Raw genomic sequence first — 21,855 nt, forward strand, 5'->3', positions numbered from 1 at the left:
AATCTGAAAAAGATTCACAATATATCTTTTAATATTATAATAACTATAATATAGTTGATGATGTTATAATTATTTTGTAGAAAATTGTTCATTGAAATATATTAATAATATAAGTGAGAGGAAAAGATTCTTTAGAAATATAACTTTTTTTTACTCAGAGAAAAGAAATTTAAATTTTTTTAATGACGAAATAAAAGATTATTTTTTTAACGAATTCAACCATGTATGATAAAGTTGTTTTCTAATATTCCATTTTCAAGAAATAATTATAAATGACTATGTGCATGCTATCTTGTACTCACCCGTCTGTGCGGTTGATTCTTAAAGCAGCGTTTTTTTTTTGTAAAAAATGATAATAGTACATAATACATTTGCATTCTGCATTAAAGTAAAATCATGGAAGTTTTTGTCACGTTATAGATACAGCCAGACAGGCCATTTACTTAGTACTTGAATATACAACAATCAATATGTAATGATCAAAACGTAAATTAACGATAGAAATCAAATTGCAAGAATATTTAAAAGTGAATTATGACAATAATGTTTAAATCGCGGAAATTTTATTATTGTATAGCGAGATAATTATTCACGCTTGAATATGCCATAAGATAATCGTATCAACAGATCGTAGATCATAATATATAGTGATGATATAATAAGATCAAAATAGTGGTGTAAAATATAACTGATCTAAAGTGATCGAAATGACAAGTCATAGTTAATTATATAATGTTTCGTAACATAAGTGGTAGTATAAAATGCTGTTACTTTGTGAGAATTAATTTAATACGTACTATCGTTTGATCGTGCATCATATGCTACGTTTTGTAAGTACATCTACTAATATTTTGAAAATTTTTATGAATGGTTATATTTCTCTTACAATTTTATTTTTAGTTTAAAAAAAATTACGTTATTACATGCAAATAATTTGTAATATTTTTTATAGAATATTACATAGAACTCTGTCGGCACTTTGTATTATATTTGTTTGAAAACACATAAGATATTACATAAGATTATTTGTGACCTTTACTTAAACAAAGAACAAAAATTAAAAAGAGTACAATACGTATGATTTAGATTTATTATTTGAAGATAAAAATACACTTATTTTTAAGGTAAGTAATAATAATTTAAATATAATCAACGTACAGCAAACCTACTTTTTAAGTATAATAATTATTTTTATTTTTGAATGGATATATATATATATATATATATATATATGCTTACAATTTACTAATACAATTTATATAATATTATTTCCTTTTCTTAATTTCCTTTATCTAATGTTATTAATTTTTCTGGTATATCAAAAGAATTTTCAAAATCTAGGCCGTCTTTATCCATTTTAAAATTTTTGTCATGTATATTTTTAAGCACATTTTCTACATTTTTTATTTCTCTTTGTGATAAGTTTAAAGAAAAGCAGTATTACCACGCTTCTTTGATTGCATTTTACCTTAAAAATTATAAATAGTATATTGTAAGCATACATAATATCTATTTAAAAATAATAATAATTATACTTAAAAAATAGGTTTACTGTACGCTTAATGTACTAAATTATTATTACGTATATTAAAAATAAATGTAGGTTTTATCTTCAAATACTAAGTCTAAATCTAAATCATACGTATTGTACTTTTTTTAAATTTTTATTCTTTATTTGAGTAAAGCTCAAGAATTATGTGATATCTGTGTTGTGTTTTTAAACACAAAAAAAAAACAAAGCATTGACAGACTTTTGTGTAATATTTAATTTTAAAAAATCTTATAAATTAAATTTTATATAATGGTGTAATTAAAAGCTAAAGATAAAATTGTAAGAAAAGTATAAAGTGAAAAATTTTATAATATTAATAGATATATTTACGAAATGTACCAAATAGTGTACGACAAACAATAATACATACGAAGAATTTAAACATTTATATTATTATTTACTTTTAAATAATCTTACGGTTTGATTTCTCTCGTTAACTTATCTTTTGATTATTACATATTGACTATTGCGTATTTACATAAGTATTACGAAGTGTTTATCTGGCTGTATGTACATGATACAAATTTCCATGACTTTAATGCAGAATGGGATTATGTTAGTCCCTATCATTTTTTACAAGAAAAGACACTGCGTGAAGAATCGAGCGTATGGACACGTACAGATAGCTTATATATATAAGCATTCGTAATTATTTTTCGAAACTATATCAGAAAATAACTTTATTATACACGATTGGATTTGTAAAAAATAATATTGTATTTTGTCATTAACAAAATGTAAAATTTAGTAAAAAATGAAATAGTGGGGAAAGTATTTAAACTTAAAACTTTACTTTCGTTATTTTTAACAATTGCTGCGTTACTATGAATTTATAGATAAATATATTCCGAGATCTGAATTGTTTTTTAAGTGTTATCTTGGATAATTGTTTTAACGGTGGAAAATAAAAATTGTTATCACATAATGATAAATTACTTGAAATACATATTCTAAAAATTTTATATGAATCATAATGTGATTAATGTCACTGTATTCTTTATAAGATATTGCACAAATCAAAAAGATAGCATATCGTATTAACAACTATATATTTTAACAAACAGACGGCTATGAAAATACTGTAAGTTAAAATAAATAGAAATGAAATATTCTTTGAACATTAATATCAATTGTTTACATAGAAATGTATAAATCAAATATTTTATTAATATTTAATTTATAATTTTATTAACATTAAAAATCTACATAAATAACACTTTGTATTTTTGAAACTAAACCGTTTTGAGCATGTAGTCATATAAAGTTTTTGTCTTAAATTAATATAACGACTCTTCCTATAATTTTTTAGAGTATTTAACTACCCTGTACATTTATAAATCAAATAATGTAAAGCAAAAATTACAAATTTTTATGTATTTCTATGTCTAAAATCTAGCAAATGTAACTATTACATACAACATATAAAACATGTTTGTAGGAAAGACCGATATAATATATATTTACGTACATATTATACCTGTCTTTTCTAGAAAGCTTATCAAATAATTCCTAAAATTTTACATGTTTACAATTTAACTTAATCTTGTGTAATTTTGTTATCTTGATATCTTAATCTGATTGCTTAATTTTTTTACTTGTTTTTTTACATGAAGTTTGATATTACCACTATATAAATATATGATCATTACTAATGGTTTCTAATACGCATCTATCACGCAGCTGTCACAGTAAGTACAACAAATTTATTTATCTAGTTTCCTCTACATATCTTATATACATTAAGAATGTAAGGACATTTTTTAATTTAAATTTTAAATTTTTTACGTAAAATTTATACATGTATATAACTTACATGATCCACATAGTTTCCAAGTTTGTTGCTAACCCATATATGGGCCAGTCAACTCTTTAAAAATTCATAAATGTGTACACACACGCACACACGCAAACACGTACACAATTACTATTTGCTTTATATTATTTATTTAATGATTAAATATTTTAATGTTTATTTTAATAAGAGCATAATGAAATAGATTTTGTTTTTAATTAATTCCTAACGGAATTATTAACGGATTATGCTTTTCTAATTTTAATTTACTTTTTTTAAATTTGTTTAGTATTGACGTCATTTATCTCATTAATATATAATTGCAGCATTTTAGTAATTAAATATAAATTAATCATTCATAGAATACATTATTTTATTTCTCAAAATAATTTCTTTTATTATACTCTATGTTTATACATAGAGTATAATAAAATGTTAAAAGGTATATTGAAATATATTCAATATCAATTTGCAGATGAAGCTTACATTAGGATTGATTGCAGTCTTGACCATTGTGGGTCTAGGACAAGCTTATCCGTCTCAAGATTTTGGAAAAAGTTTGGCAATAAAATTCGCCAAAAATTCAGCAATAGGATTCGGTAAAAGTGGCAATTTACAGGAAGAGCTAGAAGATTTCATCAATCTTATTCCGGCACAAGAGTTTGTTGACATAATAGTCAAGTATGTAAATGAAGACGTGAAAGTACAAGAAGCTATACAATTCTTGTCTACAAATGAATTCCGTGATCTGTTGCGTGCTCTTGAAGCTCTTAAAGAATATCAAGCATTCATAGAATATTTAAAAAATGCTATTGAATCTGCCCAGAAACTGTATCGTGCCATGGGTATGGAAGAATATGTACTATTCAAGATAGAGAGCTTTTTTAAGACACAGAAGATCGGTGATGGAATGAAAGGAATGATCAAGGATCTTTATAACATATTACCTTTGGACAAAATTAACGCTCTTTACGAAGAAAAGATGAGGACTTCTAAAGTCTATGCTGATTTCATTACGAAAATTGCGTCAAAAGAGATGCGGAAAATTATCAGTGATTTAGTCACTCATGAAACCTACAAAGAATTTATTACAAAGACCAAAGAAAAAGGTTGGGAATTCGAAGGGTTATCAATTCTTAGTGCAATAATAATTGGCATTCCAATAAACATCTAATGTACTGAACATTTACTGCTGGCACTTTATCTAAATAAATTATGTTAATAACGAAATATAGAAGTTACTAATGTAATAATTATTTCTTCTGACTTAATAAATTTACCATTTTTAAATAAACTACTTTTATTTTGTTTTCTTTTTCTTAAATACTTTTGAATATAATTATTTATACAAAGAAAAATAAAAAGAGAAATACAGATAAAGAATTTGTTCATATCTTGTCGATTTTACATATTTAATGTGATATATATTTATTATTCTTTTTTATGTACATATCACACATACATTTTTTAGAAATACATAATGTGTCTTGGTAGTGACAGTTACATATTTTAAATTAATAGTAACACTAATTTATGTATATTATATCTCATTAGGCGAGAGTTTTTGAATGCGTATCAGTCATCTAAATCGTATCTTTTCAATATTTCGTAGTTTTACTTAATATAAACGATATTTAGTAATCAAAATATAAAGTAAATGGAAAATGAGTAATGTAGACAAAAAATTAACAGATTATGTCTCGTTTTGCGCATTCTGTTAGTGTTTTAAAAAATGAAGTACAACTAATGTAAACTTTTTATCTATTTATATAGCTGATAATAATATAATTATTTAATTTTACATTAAAGTTTTATATTTTCTAAAAATAAGATTTAGTATAATATATTTTACATTTATAGTATATACATATTTACAATTATTGCAAAAATTACATCCATATTTTTATAAAACCTACCAAGTTTTCGAAATCGTACCATTACATAAGATTCTTATATTTCTATTCCTATATGCGTACCAATCGAAAAAAAATAAATTTAAGCTGCTTTTATTATAATGTTCTTTCCATTATTTTCTTTTTATTATGTTTTTATTTACTTTTTCATTATTATTATTCATTTATTTTTAAATATTTTATATGATTAAAAAAATCTTAAAAATTTTGGATTCTGGAAGTCGTTATTGTTATGTATTATTGTCGCGAATACTTATTCGTTTTTTATTTACCTGACGCTATTTACATATGAGTTTGCTTGTTGAGCCAACGGAATCGACATTTTATCTTTGAATTTAGTCTAATTCGGAGATTCCCGAAAATTCCTGGAATCTTATCCATCGCTCTGCGATTGGAAATGACGTGTAATATAAGCACACGATTATTTTGTAATACTCATGTTGTTATTGCGAAAAGATATAGGCAATTCGGATACTCTTGTACATACATATTAATAATCTTTTCTCGTGCGTTTACCACAAAGCTTGCGATATTTAGTTAAACAGGTAATTAGACACATGTATACGTATGTGAATAGCTTTATCGATATATTGATATCTTTATATTCACTTAATGTATAATACGCGTTATTCCTTATTTCTCTGTAGTAATTTTACAGATCGCTAACATTATCTCTAATTATAATATATTTCCTCAAATTTTTAATAGCTTAGACTTTTATATTTGAATTCGACATTCTCAAAACTACAAAGAAAAACTAAATCTCAAGGTTTCTTCTAGTCGGTAAAAAATCACTTTTTTTGACACCCTTCTTTACAGATAAATATATTCCGAGAGATAAATTATTTTCTAAGTATTGTCTCGGATAATTCTTATTTATTTAATAACAGGAATATTAACTACGGAAAATTAAATACATTGTTACCAATGATAAATGATTCAGATATTTCAAAAATTTGATGTGAATCATGAATTAAGAATGATTAACGTCACTCTTAATATCTTAATGTTATCGCTACTTATAAGATATTACAAATCAAAGAGATAGCATATCTTAATATAAACAAATCGTAACAAACAGATGGGTATAAAAAAATAACTGTAAGTTAAAATAAATTAAAATAAAATATATATTTTAATTGAAATTAATTATTTATATGGAAAATATAGAAATGCATAAATTAAATATTTTATGAAATCTAAATAAATAACTCCGTATTTGTGTAATTGAGCTGTTTTGGAAATAATCATCTAATGTTTTCGTTTTAAATTAATGTAAGAACTTTCCTTATAATTTTTTGGAATACTTAACGATTTTGTACATTTATGAATCACATGACATGAAGCAGAAAATGTGAATTTCTATGTATTTTTATATCTACAATTGGAGCAAATACCGACTACAATTCACGTACACATAGATATAAAATTGATTATTTACATATATACTTTATCTATCTTTACTAGAAAACTTATCAAATAATTTGTAAAATTTTACATGACTTTATATAACACATGACATAACATTAATATCTTAATCTGATCATATAGTTTCTTATTTAGTTTTCTTTTTTTTATGAATTGATATTACTGCACCATATAAATACGCAAATACCAACGGTTTCGAATACGCATCTACCATAGAGATGCCACAGTAAGTAAAGAGAATTTCTTTATGTGTTTTACATATATTAATAGTTTAGCAAGCGCGAGTGCGCACACACACACGCGCGCAAAACTATGTGCTTAGTTTTATTTATTCAGTAATCAATATATTTTATTTTTAATAAAAATTTTAGTTTTATTTTTAATAAAAGTTATATAGTTTTATTTATATTAAAAATTAAATTACATAGATTTTTATATAATTTTTAATTAACTTTTATTATTAACGGATTATATACTTTATATATTGTTATTTTTTAAATAGTTTTATGATTAACCTTTTTATTTTTCTTTTTATACCAATTATTTATGTCACGCATCTTATATTAATATATTATAACCGCGTAAGTTTTATCAAATTAATTTTAGATAAAAAATAACTTTTTATCTTTTAAAATAATGGTTTTTAATATACTTTATATACAGAAGATATATTGTAATATATAATATATTTAATATTATTTTGCAGATGAAGTTTACGTTAGGATTGATTGCTGTTTTCTTAACCATTGTGGGTTTAGCACAAGCTTATCTATTCCTGGATTTCGGCAAAAATTGGGTAATAAAATTCGGCAATGGAATTTGGAAAAAATGGCGATTTAATGGAAAAGCTAGATGATTTTATCTATCTTATTCCGATGAAAGAGTATATTGATTGAGTATATATAATAGTCAAGTATGTAAATAAAGATGTAAAAGTACAAGAAGCTATAATATTTCTGTTCACAAATGAATTCCACGATCAGCTGCGTGCTTTCAAAGCTCTTAAGAAACATCAAGCATTAGTGGAATATATAGAAAAAGATGGATTCCCTATTATTCTATCCAGGAAGTCCGGGAACTGTATCGTGCCATCGGAATGAATGATTATGTACCACCCAAGATAGAAGGCTTTTGCAAATTTCTAATTAACGCACAAAAGATCGGTGATAGAATAGAAGGAATGAAAGGATCAAGTATCTTTATAACATATTACTTTTGGATAAAATTGATGCTCTTTACGAAGAAAAGATGAAGACTTCCAAAGTCTATGCTGATTTTATTACGAAAATTAAGTCAAAGGAGATGAGAAGAATCATTAATGATCTGGGCGTCAATGAAACCTATAAGGAATTTATCACAAAGATCAAAGAAAAAGGATTAGATTTCGAAGGAATATCAATTTTTTTAATGCGAGAATAATTGGCATTAAGATAAAAAACTAAACTCAGCATTTAAACTTCTGAACATTTGCTGCTTGCAATTTATTATTATAAATTATATGTTAATCTGATAACAAAATATAAAAATTATTAACATAATAATTAGTTTTTCTGAGATCTACTAATAAATTTATTATTTTAAAATAAACAACTTTTATTTCTTCCTTTTTTAATATGTATTTAAATATAATTAAATGTTCTCGCCAAGAAAACATTAAATGGTAAGAAAGAGAGTAAAATGGAGATATAGTGTAACAAGTGCAAAAGTTCAGCTTTTTTAGCACGAGTGAGAAGAAGTCGATTCGTACGCGTTGCTCAGCGAGAGTTATCATTACACACTTATCGTACTATTATAAATTCTTTTACATTAAAGGAGAAAAGGCGGTTATGTAATAGATGTAGGACTTCATAGTATTTTGTATTCTTTGTGTTATTTTAGGGTTAACCATCTAAATTGTTTCTTTTTATACTGTTTAAGCGTTATAACATGACCACTGGTCATAAGTGTTTATTGTCATAAAAGTATTTCAATATTGCAGATAGCAAGTTTTATGGATGTGTATTCTTTGCGTCATTTTGAAAAACATGCCGGGCATTAATCTTTTAACTTTATTGTAACTTTATGTGTTTGAATATGGCTTGAATGACGTAATTGAATTTAATGTTTGACATAACTGGTACATGCATTTGATGTGTAAAGTTATATTGCCTGCGTTCAGGATTTTAGACCACTTGCGAGTGTTGCGAATCTGAGTTCTATAATTTTTTTGAATTTAATTTCGTTATATTTTTATTTTACTTATATAATTAGATAATATATTATTTGTTATAATACTTTTATAATGTTTTTACAATGTACAAAGTTGCAAGTGTTAATTCTGGAAAAGGATTTCTAAATCTATAAAAGAAATACATACAAAATTTTATTAATGACGTGCACAAATGACTCTACATTGTCCACCTCGATTAAGTTTGACGAGCAGTTTAGCATTCTTTTAACTAGAATCATAAAAATATGTTAATAATTTTTTTACTTTAATCATGTATTTTCTCTGTGTTGAAAAAAAACATTTGTATTAAAGAATAATTTTTTTACTATTTTGAAGCAAAATGAAACAGATCTATTGTATCTTTATTTTTTTTTCTTAAGCTATTGTTCTTTTTATTTTATCAAGTTTTATTTATCAAAATAATTATGCTTTTTAAACAATACCCAAGAAGGGGTACACGCAAGAAGAAGCTTGAGGAGAAATACATTTTACAACTCAGTGTGCCGTTTAAAGTGAAAAATAATTAACTGTTCTAAGATTAATGTAACTTTCCTTATAATTTTTAAAGTATTTAATGTTTATTTTGTATATTTATATCAGATGATGTGAAACAGAAAATAAAAATTTTTATTTATTTTCATATATAAAATTGAGCAATACTGAATACGATTCATATACAACATAGATATAAAATGTTATTATTTATGTATATATTTTATCTGTCTTTCTTAGAAAGCTTATCAAAAAATTCATAAATTTCACGTGAAACTTAATCTCTTATAATATCTTAATTATCTGATTACTTAGTTTCTTATCTAGCTCTCTATTCCTTTTTTTTGTATGAATTGATATGACCACTATATAAATATGCGATCGTTAATAACGGTTTACAATACGCATCTGTCACACTGCTGCCACAGTAAGTAAAATTTCTCTATATATGTTTTATATGCATTAAGAAGATGCTAAACTGCCCGTCAAATTTGATTGAGGTCAATAATGTAGTCATTCGTTAATCCTTGTTTATAAAAATATTTGCTTCAAAATACAAATTATGTACGTATAATTATATACGTGAAATAACTTATACGTACAAATAAATAGCATCTCTCACTTCAGAATAGATCGAAGGATAAGACTATATTCGTCAAATTACGATTAAAAGCTGTAAAAAAAAATTCTTTGTATAATCAAATTTTCAAAAATGTGTAGTGAAAGCGTTTAGATAAATAAAATTTGATTACACAAATAATTTTTTTACGGTTTTTAATCGTAATTTGACTAATATAGTCTTATTATTCAATCTATTCTGAACTGAGGTATGCCATTCATTTGTATGTATAAGCTACATAATTTGTATTTTAAACCAAATACTTTTATGAACAAGAATAAACGAACGACTCTACGTTATCGACCTCGATCAAGTTTGACGGGCAGTTTAGCATCCTCTGCCCACATATTACACAAAAAAATTACTATATGTTTAATTTTATTTATTCAGCGATCAATATACAATAATTCTGTTTTCAATAAAAATTTAATTAGTAGATTTTTTAATAGTTTTTAATTAACTCTTGTTATTAACAATTTATATAATTTATGTTTTTAATTTTTTTTATAATTTTAAAGTTTACCTTTTTATTTATTTCTTGTACCGATTATTTATGTCATCTTATGTTAATGTATAATCGCATAAATTTTAGTAAATTAATTTTTGATAAAAAATATTTTTTAATGGTTTTATTATATTTTATATACAGAAGATATATGGTAATGTATATTTAATATTAATTTGCAGATGAAATTTACGTTAGGATTGGTTGCTGTTCTGGCCGTTGTGGGTCTGGGACAAGCTTACCCGTTTCTAGATTATGGCAAAAATTTGGCAATAGACATTGGGCAAAATTCGGCAATACAATTCGGCAAAAATAACGATTTAATAGCAGAGCTAGTAGATTTTCTCAATCTTATTCCGGCAGAAGAGTTTGTTAACATAATAGTCAAATATTTTAATGAGGATGAAAAAGTACAAGAAGCTATAGAATTTCTTTTTACAAATGAATTCCACGATCTGCTGCGTGCTCTTGAAGCTCTTAAGGAACATCAAGCATGGGTGGTATTTTTAGAAAAGGCTGGACTACCTATTATTCAAGCTATGCAAGAATTTCATCGTGTCATCGGCATGGAAGATTATGTACCACCCAAGATAGAAGCCCTTTCCAAGTCTCTAATTAAGACACAAAAGATCGGTGATGGAATTGATGGAATGCTTAAGGATCTTTATGATATATTACCATTGGACAAAATTGACGCTCTTTATGAAGAAAAGATGAGGACTTCAAAAGTCTATGCTGATTTTGTTACGAAGATTACGTCGAAGGAGGCGGGAAAAATCGTCCACGATATAGGCATTACTGAAACGTATAAGGAGTTTAATACAAAGACGAAAGAAAGAGGAATAGATTTTGAAAAATTAGCAATTTTTAATTCAAGAGTAATTGGTATTAAGATAGAAAATTAAAATCAGCCTTTAATCTACACATTTGCTACTTGCAATTTACATAGTAAATTATATGTATAATGAAATATAATAATTATTATATCTGACATACCAATAAATTTATTAAATGAAATAAACAACTTTTTTCTTCTTCTTTCATATTCCTTTAAATCAAATTGAATATTCTTATAAAGAAAATTTTGAGGGTAGGAAATAAGGGAGAAATAAAGATAACCAATTTTTTATATTTTATTCTTTTTACATCTATAATACGATATGTACACACACATTAAATATTTTTTTAGATGTATAATTTTTTATAAGGATTATTGTATGTATATTCGTTTTGTTAATAATGTTACGGGGATGTGTGTGTGTGTGTGTGTGTGTGTGTGTGTGTGTGTGTGTGTGTGTGTGTGTGTGTGTGTGTGTGTGTGTGTGTGTGTGTGTGTTATCTGTAGGCAATTCTGCTTTACCAATGAAAGTAATTTTTGTAGGACCAACTACGTTTTATTACTTTTATATATTACTAGCTTTTTTGTCCGCGCTTTGTCGGACTTTTGTCCTACCTCCCCACACACACACACACACACACAACTTAAATGTATTATGGAAATCAGCCCTTTATTTTTGTAACACACTGTATATAGAAATTTTGGACTTTTAGTTTTAAGCTCCGGAAAAATTGCTAAATTTTGAAACCAGTTGCATTAAGTTCGGAATACAAATGACGGAGTAGTTCGTGAACATACAGACATACAGACCCGCGGTGTATTTATATATTCGAGCGTAATCTTGTCCAATACATGTTTTTACAAAACTTCATAATAAAAATTATATTATGAAACTCCCTCTATAATGAAAATCCGTATCAATAAATCCATATACAGGTTATTTTACTTAAGTTACCTTTATTTCTAAAAGTTAAAATATGAAGTAAATGGAAAATGAGTAATGTAGATAAAAAATTAACAGATTATGTCTCGTTTTGCGCATCCTGTTAGTGTTTTAAAAAATGAAGTACAATTAATGTAAACTTTTTATCCATTTATATAGCTGATAATAATTTAATTGTTTAATTTTACATTAAAGTTTTATATTTTTTAAAAAGAAGGTTTAGTATAATATATTTCACATTTATAGTATATTTACAATTATTGTAAGAATTACGCCCATATTTTTATAAAACCTATTTATAAAACCAAATTTCCAAAATCGTATTATTACAAGGATTCTTATATTTCTGTTCCTATATGCATACCAATCGAAAAAAAAAAATTTAAGCCACTTTTATTATAATGTTTTTTTCATTATTTTCTTTTCATTATGTTCTTTTTATTTAACTTTTTCATTATTATTATTTATTTATTTTTAAATATTTTATATAATTAAAAAGATCTTAAAAATTCTGGATTCTGTAAGTCATTATTGTCATGTATTATTGTACCAAATACTTATTTGTTATTTATTTACCTGCTATTTACATATGGGTTTGCTTGTTGAGCCAACGGCATCGACATTTTTATCTTTAAAATCGAATTTAGTTTAATTCGGAGATTCCCGAAGATTCCCGGAATCTTATCCACCGCTCTGCGTTTGGAAATGACGTATAGCATAAGCACACGATTATTTTGTAATACTCACGTTGTTATTGCGAAAAGATAAGGCAATTGGGATACTCTTATACACACATATTAATAATCTTTTCTCGTGCGGTCACCACGGAGCTTGCGATATTTAGTTAAACAGGTAATTGGACACATTCATGTATACGTATATATAATACGCGTTATTCCTTATTTCGCTTTAATAATTTTACAACTAACATTATCTCTAATTTTAATATATTTCCCCAAATTTTCAATAGTTTAGACTTTTATATTTGAATTCAGCACCCTCAAAACTATAAAGAAAAACTAAATTCCAAGGTTTTTTCTAGTCGGAAAAAAATCACTCTCTCTCTCTCTCTTTTTTGACACCCTTCTTTACAGATAAATATATTCCGAGAGATAAATTATTTTCTAAGTATTGTCTCGGGTAATTCTTGTTTATTTAATAACGGAAATATAAAAAATTGTTACCAATGATAAATGATTTAGATATTATAAATTTGATGTGAACCATGAATTAAGAATGATTAACTTCGGAATCTCCGATTAACTATTTTAAGATAACGTCATTCTTAATATTTTAATGTTATCGCTACTCATAAGATATTACAAATCAAAGAGATAGCATATCTTAATAAAAACAATCAAATCGTAACAAACAGATAGATATAAAAAAATAACTGTAAGTTAAAATAAATTAAAATAAAATATATTTTTTAATTGAAACTAATTATTTATATAGAAAATGTAGAAATGCATAAATCAAATATTTTATAAAATTTAAATAAATAACTCCGTATCTGTGTAATTGAGCTGTTTTGGAAATAATCATCTAATGTTTTCGTTTTAAATTAATATAAGAACTTTCCTTATAATTTTTTGGAATATTTAACGATTTTGTACATTTATGAATCACATGACATGAAGCAGAAAATGTAAATTTCCATGTATTTTTATATCTACAACCGGAGCAAATACCGACTGCAATTCACGTACAACATAGATATAAAAATGATTATTTACGTATATACTTTATCTATCTTTACTAGAAAACTTATCAAATAATTTGTAAAATTTCACATGACCTTACATAACACATGACACTTTATTATCTTAATCTGATCATTTAGTTTCTTATTTAGTTTTCTTTTTTTTTATGAATTGATATTACTGCACTATACAAATATGCGAATAACAACGGTTTCCAACACGCATCTACCATGTAGATGCCACAGTAAGTAAAGAGAATTTTTTTATGTGTTTTACATATATTAACAAATTGTTTGGAAAGAAAATGGCGCGCGCGCACGCACACACACACATACACTTTGCTATTTTTTTAACCATTGTGGGTCTAGCACAAGCTTATCCATTCCTAGATTTTGGCAAAAATTTGGCAATAAAATTCGGCAATGGAATTTGGCAAAAATGGCGATTTAATGGAAAAGCTAGATGATTTTATTTATCTTATTTTGATGAAAGAGTATATAGATTAGGTATATATAATAGTCAAGTATGTAAATGAAGATGTAAAAGTACAAGAAGCTATAATATTTCGCTTCACAAATGAATTCCACGATCTGCTGCGTACTTTCAAAGCTCTTAAGGAACATCAAGCATTGGAATATGTAGAAGAGGATGGATTCCCTCTTATTCAATCTATCCAGGAACTGCATCGTGCCATCGGAATGGATGATTATGTACCATCCAAGATAGAAGGCTTTTTCAAATTTCTAATTAACACACAAAAGATCGGTGATGGAATGGAAGGAGCGATCAAGGATCTTTATAACATATTATCTTTGGACAAAATTGATGCTCTTTACGAAGAAAAGATGAGTAATTCCAAAGTCTATGCTGATTTTATTACAAAAATTAAGTCAAAGAAGATGAGAAGGTCGTTAACGATCTGGGCGTCAATGAAACCTATAAGGAATTTATCACAAAGATCAAAGAAAAAGGATTAGATTTTGAAGGAATATCAATTTTTAATGCAAAAATAATTGGCATTAAGATAGAAAGCTAAAGTCAGCATTTAAACTTCTGAATATTTGCTACTTGCAATTTATATGTATTATTATAAATTATATGTTAACGTAATAACAAAATATAAAAATTATTAATATATAATAAATTAATATATAATAAATAATAATAATTATTTTTTTTAGATCTATTAATAAATTTATTATTTTAAAATAAACAGCTTTTTTCTTTTTTTTATATGTCTTTAAATATAATTAATTGTCCTCGCCAAGAAACTTTAAATGGAAAGAGAGTAAAATGGAGATATAGTGTAACAGTGCGGAAGAAAGTCGGCTTTTTTAGCACGAGTGAGAAAAAGCCGATTCATGCGCGTTGCTCAGTGAGAGTTATCATATGCGTGTCGCGAAATGACGGTAAAACGTTGGTAATTCTGCGAGTACAATATGCGTACATATCATGTGTGATCTTCCGCACTTATTACGCATCATATTATTATAAATTCTATTATATTAAAGGAGAGAAGGCGGTTATGGAATAGATATGGTCTTAGGGAATTCACAATATTTTGTATTCTCTATGTTATTTTAGGGCAGTGCTCGGAATTAGTTGCACATTTCGCCTCGATTCCTGAGGCACCGCCTGCTATGCCCCCACTACCGCTGTAGGCTCGACGGCCGAGCCGCCGAACGCGCGCGTGGCCTTGTGTCTCAGGAGCGTTCTACGATAGATATGCCTGGTCTATTCGCGTGATTAAAAAATTTTCTTGCGCTGTGAATAATTTTTTTATTTTTACAGACAATTAAAGTTATTAATATTATTTTTACGTTTATAAACATATTTGTATATACATATAATGAGCATAATATAACACAATGTAATAATTGCAATTTTGTCAATAGCTTTCCACATCACCCAGGAGGAAAAATATTATTAATAACTTTAATTGTCTGTAAAAATAAAAAAATTATTCACAGCGCAAGAGAATTTTTTAATCACGCGAATGGACCAGGCATATCTATCGTAGAACGCTCCTGAGACACAAGGCCACGCGCGCGATCGGCGGCTCGGCCGTCGAGCCTACAGCGGTAGTGGGGGCATAGCAGGCGGTGCCTCAGGAATCGAGGCGAAATGTGCAACTAATTCCGAGCACTGTTTTAGGGTAACCATCTAAATTGTTTCTTTATATACTGTTTAAACGTTATAACATGACCACTGGTCATAAGTGTTTATTGTTATAAAAGTATTTTAATATTGCAAATAGTAAGTTTTATAGATGTGTATTCTTTTCGGCATTTTGAGAAACATGTCGGGTATTAATCTATTAACATTATAATAACTTTGTGTGTTCGAATATAGCTTTCAAATGACGTAATTGAATTTAATGTTTGACATAATGGGTACATGCATTTGATGTGTAAAGTTATATTGCCTGCGTTCAGGATTTTGGACCACTTGCTGCAAGTATTGCGAATCTGAGTTCTATAATCCTTTTGAATTTAATTTTGTTATATTTTTATTTTACTTATTAGCTAATATATTATTTGTTATAATATTTCTACATATTACTTTTATAATATTTCTACATTGTACAAAGTTGCAAGAGTTAAAGGTATTATACATATTAAAAAAATTTTTTTGTGATACTATATAGAAGGTATTCATACTATTGTAATACACTTTGCAAAATCTGCCAGAGTGTTATTTTGTGTTTTTTAAAAATAAAAATGGTTTTAAGAATATTTGTATTGTTGAGAATGTTGGTACTGTTCCATCGATACTGAATACGATTCATATACAACACAGATATAAGATGTGATTATTTATGTATATATTTTATCTGTCTTTCCTTGAAAGCTTATCAAAGAATTCGTAAATTTCGCGTGAAACTTAATCTCTCATAATATCTTAATTATCTGATTAATTAGTTTTTTATCTAGCTTTCTATTCTTTTTTTTTCATATGAATTGATATGACCACTATATAAATATGCGACCGTTAATAACGGTTTGCAATACGCATCTGTCACACAGCAGCCACAGTAAGTAAAATTTTTTTATATGTGTTTTATATGCATTAAGGTGATTTTAAAGTCGTCTGTTTTACCGCCGTTCTATTCAACCATTTAGTTTTGAATTGAATTTACACAATTGAAAATTCTTTTACACGTTTAAAGTACGTACACAATTAAACTCGAGGACGATTAGATCAAGACCAAAAATGCAAACAAGTTTTTAAACTTTATTTGTTTATAAAAATATGCGTTTCAAAATACATGTTATGTAGGTTATACGTACAAATGAGTGGTACACCGCAGTTTGAAATAAATTGAGTAATAAGACTATATTCGTCAAATTACAATTACAAGCTATAAAAAAAGTTATTTATAGCTTGTAATTGTAATTTGATGAATATAGTCTTATTACTCAATTTATTTCAAACTGCGGTAATAACAAATTATGATTACAATTCGTAAAAAAGTTATTTATAGGATCAAATTTTGTTCATTTAAGCGCTTTCATTAAGAATGTAGTGAAAGCACTTAAATGAACAAAATTTGATCCTATAAATAACTTTTTTACGACTTGTAATCATAACTTGTAATCACGAATATGGTTTTATTCCTCAATTTATTCCGAATTGTTGTGTACCATTCATTTGTATGTATAAGCTACATAACTTGTATTTTGAAGCGAATATTTTTATGAACAAAGATAAACGAATAGTTCTACATTATTGACCTCGATTAAGTTTAACGAACTGTTTAGCGTTCTCTTAAGGGAATGCTAAACCTGTCCTGCTTTACCGATTATTTTGATTATTTCCAATTCATTAATCTTTTAATTGTATTTACAGAATTAAAAACCCTTGTCCACAATTAAAGTACAGACGGTAACATAATACGCATGTAAGAATTTTATATAAAAAATTTTTTTTTTAATTTGTAAATAAAATTAAATTTTTTTTTGTAAATACAATTAAAAGATTAATAAATTGGAAATAATTAAAATAATTGGTAAAACAAAACAGGTTTAGTATCCCTTTAAAAGTTTAAAAAATTTTGTGTGTGTGCGCACACATATTACACACAAAATTACCATACGCTTAATTTTATTTATTTAGTGATAAATATATAATTCTATTTTTAATATAAATTTAATTAGTAGATTTTTTAATAGTTTTTAATTAACTCTTGTTATTAACGATTTATATAATTTATGTTTTTAATTTTTTTTATATTTTTAAAGTTTACCTTTTTATTTATTTTTTGTAAACTGATTATTTATGTCATCTTATGTTAATGTATAATCGCATAAATTTTAGTAAATTAATTTTTGATAAAAAATATTTTTCAATGGTTTTATTATATTTTATATACAGAAGATATATGGTAATGTATATATATTTAATATTAATTTGCAGATGAAATTTACGTTAGGATTGGTTGCTGTTCTGGCCGTTGTGGGTCTGGGACAAGCTTACCCATTTCTAGATTATGGCAAAAATTTGGCAATAGACATTGGGCAAAATTCGGCAATACAATTCGGCAAAAATAACGATTTAATAGCAGAGCTAGTGGATTTTATCAATCTTATTCCGGCAGAAGAGTTTGTTGACATATTAATCAAATATTTTAATGAGGATGAAAAAGTACAAGAAGCTATAGAATTTCTTTTTACAAATGAATTCCATGATCTGCTGCGTGCTCTTGAAGCTCTTAAGGAACATCAAGCATTGGTGATATATTTAGAAAAGGCTGGATTGCCTATTATTCAAGCTATCCAAGAATATCATCGTGCCATTGACATGGAAGATTATGTACCACCTAAGATAGAAGGCCTTTTCAAGTCTTTAATTAAGACGCAAAAGATTGGTGATGGAATTGAAGGAATGCTTAAGGATCTTTATAATATATTACCTTTGGACAAAATTGACGCTCTTTACGAAGAAAAGATGAGGACTTCGAAAGTCTATGCTGATTTCATTACGAAAATTACGTCGAAGGAGATGGGAAAAATCGTCCACGATATAGGCATTACTGAAACCTACAAGGAGTTTAACACAAAGACGAAAGAAAAAGGAATAGATTTTGAAAAAATAGTAATTTTTAGTTCAAGAATAATTGGCATTAAGGTAGAAAATTAAAATCAGCCTTTAATCTACTGCACATTTGCTGCTTGCAATTTACACAGTAATTATGTGATAATATAATAATGAAATAAATTATAATAATTATTTTTTCTGACTTACTAATAAATTCATTATTTTAAAATAAACGGCTTTTATTTTTTTCTTTCCCCTATATATATATATATATAAATATATATGTATGTGCACAGAGAAAAAGATTTCTTTAAATTTAATAAACAGTTTTATCCCGAAACATATATTTCTTTGTTTCTAATAAATTTTACTAAATCTAAAGAAATGTACAATGTCAACGGTAATAATTTTGAAAGTCGCCGTAATGATTTGAAATAAACGAGACGTTTTTTAAGTCGACACAACTGGCAGATAGGTCGACTTTGTGTCGACACGACTGGCAGTAAAAAACGTCTCGTTTATTTTAAATCATTACTGGCGACTTTCAAAATTATTGCCGTTGACATTGTTGATTTCACACCACGACCCAAATTATGGTGTATACATACAAAAAAATTTTTTCAACAAGATCAATAATAAATTTGCAACCTTAACAATCAGATTAATGAAATCTTGAATTAATATAAGAATGAAGACTTGCACAGCGAATCAACAACTAATTTTTCTTTTGAAATGCCGAAAGCATGACATTTTACCAAAGCACATTCAAGGTTTAAGGACAAATATTGACTTTCACACAAAATTATGTGAGCATCGACATAAAATCCAACGAAAAAAGTATCAACTTTTGTTTGTTAATTTAGAAATTAGCGACATTAATTATCACATAAAGAGTTCACGCACTAAAGTCACTAAAATTGAACAACAATTACTCAAACGTATCTGCTAGTTGTATCGACTTAAAAAACGTCTCGTTTATTTCTAAAGAAGTGTGTATAAAATTTATTAAAACTATAAGATATATGCTTTGAAAGTTTAACAAAACTGTTTATTAAATCTAAAGAAATTGTTCTCTCTCTTTTGTGTGTGTGCCTGTGTGTGTATGTGTGTGTAACAATTATGTAACAACTAAAAATATATACATGTTTCTTCAAGTTTATGTTTCATTGGAACGTTTACTTTTATCTCTTAATTACGATAAAAAAGTATCTCATCTGAAAAGTTTTGGATTCTGTAAGTTATTATAGAGGAAAGGCACCAAATTTGGAACATTATTTTGTTTTTGGATTTCTTAAACCACTAAGGCTGCGTTCAGAAACGTCACCCGAGTGCTTTTGGGTATCATTCTACCCTTGTTGTTCGTTGAATATGAAACAAGGATAGAATGATACCCAAAAGTACTCGGGTGACGTTTCTGACCGCAGCCTAAAAGAACAAGTTTGAAAACATACGTATAAACTAGAAAGTGTCTTCTATTAAATGACATGATAGTTTTGGTAATACTGTTTAATATATTTTTAATAATTCATGTTTTTCATGACACATTGAAAATGAGATCTAACGAAATGTACACTAAATTTGGAATATATAGGGTTGAAAGGTTAACATTTATGCAGTTATTTATAGTAATTTGTTATTAAGTTAGATTCGTTTTATTAAAATTTCTTATTAAAAAAGCCATGAAAATATGAACTGTGAGTTTTTATTTCTTTAATTATCTAAGTAGACTGTTTTTTATGGTTAATCGTCCAATGCAATGTTTAGTTTTCCGATTTTACGGAAATGTTCCAATTAACGCACACACGATGACTTTATATTTAAAACTATACTACAAGATAAATATAGAAGAAAAGAGTATTTAGTAAAACAAATCAGTTTTAGAAAGTTACAAATATATATGTATAAAACGATGATAATACTATCACTAATATATTTACTATTGTTTGTTTAAACTATGCAATATGAAAAAAAAATCATGCAATATAATTCTCACTTTTGACGAATTTGTTTCTAGCAGATTTTGTTTAGAAATGAATATGAATGCAAAAACTGTGGTTATTTATTTATTTTTTAATATTTAAGCATATTATGTTATCGGAATTCATATGATTCAATATCTAGTTTTCGAACGTCTATAAACCTGGCACAGCCATTTTAACACAATCGAAGAAAACTTATATGTATAGAAATTTAGTACTCCTTTGTTGTTAATTAGTTGCTCCATTCCCGATTTTGTTGCTCCAGCCGATTTGGAAAAAATAGAGGCTGTGCCAACTTAAAATTAAGCTAGCACAACAAAATTTTTTTTTTTTTAATTAAACAAATGCAAATTCCTTTAGATCTAATTAGTTGCTAATTAATTGCTCTATTCTCGAATCTTTTTCTCCATTATTAAACCCCGAAAACCACCCCCAAAGTTACCTTATATATAGTAACAAAACGTTCTAAAATTATAAATAATCACATATATATTGATTACCTTACAAGATTTGTTGCTCGACTAATTTCGGCATTAAAATCTTTCTCAATTTAGGTGCTCGAAGAATATGCAGGTTTCGAATTTGTTGCTAATTGTTTATTGCAAATAAAGTGGCTGTTATAAACTGTAAGCAACAAAATCGATAAAGCGTTATCAATCGAGATATAGTTACTATTTTCAGTTTTAATGTTGTGCTAATGTGGAGTAGCTAGGGGTGGAGCAACAAAATCGGAATTGTTATAAATTGCGAGCAACAAAACCGAGAAATCGTTATTATTCGATATATGTGGTTATTTATAATTTTAGAACGTTTTACTATAGGGTAACTTTGGGGATGGTTTTTAA

General features: G+C 26.6%; 4 protein-coding genes across 4 annotated transcripts in view; all 4 read left to right on the forward strand.

Annotated features, from left to right (window-relative positions):
• The window catches only part of LOC105840746, a 171,261-nt gene that overhangs the window by 70,965 nt on the left and 78,441 nt on the right, over positions 1-21,855 (forward strand). The gene's annotated exons all lie outside the window — the stretch shown is intronic.
• Positions 3,149-4,578, forward strand: LOC105838811. Its single transcript, XM_012684658.3, has 2 exons — positions 3,149-3,240; positions 3,820-4,578. Exon 2 carries the CDS (start codon positions 3,820-3,822, stop codon positions 4,516-4,518), a length of 699 nt encoding a protein of 232 aa, XP_012540112.2. The 5' UTR covers positions 3,149-3,240; the 3' UTR covers positions 4,519-4,578.
• On the forward strand, positions 9,745-11,518 carry LOC114255446 (protein G12). Its single transcript, XM_028194082.2, has 2 exons — positions 9,745-9,813; positions 10,693-11,518. The coding sequence occupies exon 2, from the start codon at positions 10,693-10,695 to the stop codon at positions 11,413-11,415; it is 723 nt and encodes a 240-aa protein (XP_028049883.2). The 5' UTR covers positions 9,745-9,813; the 3' UTR covers positions 11,416-11,518.
• On the forward strand, positions 16,976-19,233 carry LOC118644249. Its single transcript, XM_036282341.1, has 2 exons — positions 16,976-17,028; positions 18,411-19,233. Exon 2 carries the CDS (start codon positions 18,411-18,413, stop codon positions 19,131-19,133), a length of 723 nt encoding a protein of 240 aa, XP_036138234.1. The 5' UTR covers positions 16,976-17,028; the 3' UTR covers positions 19,134-19,233.

This window comes from Monomorium pharaonis, chromosome 2 (genome assembly GCF_013373865.1).
Source record: "Monomorium pharaonis isolate MP-MQ-018 chromosome 2, ASM1337386v2, whole genome shotgun sequence".
Taxonomy (NCBI): domain Eukaryota; kingdom Metazoa; phylum Arthropoda; class Insecta; order Hymenoptera; family Formicidae; genus Monomorium; species Monomorium pharaonis.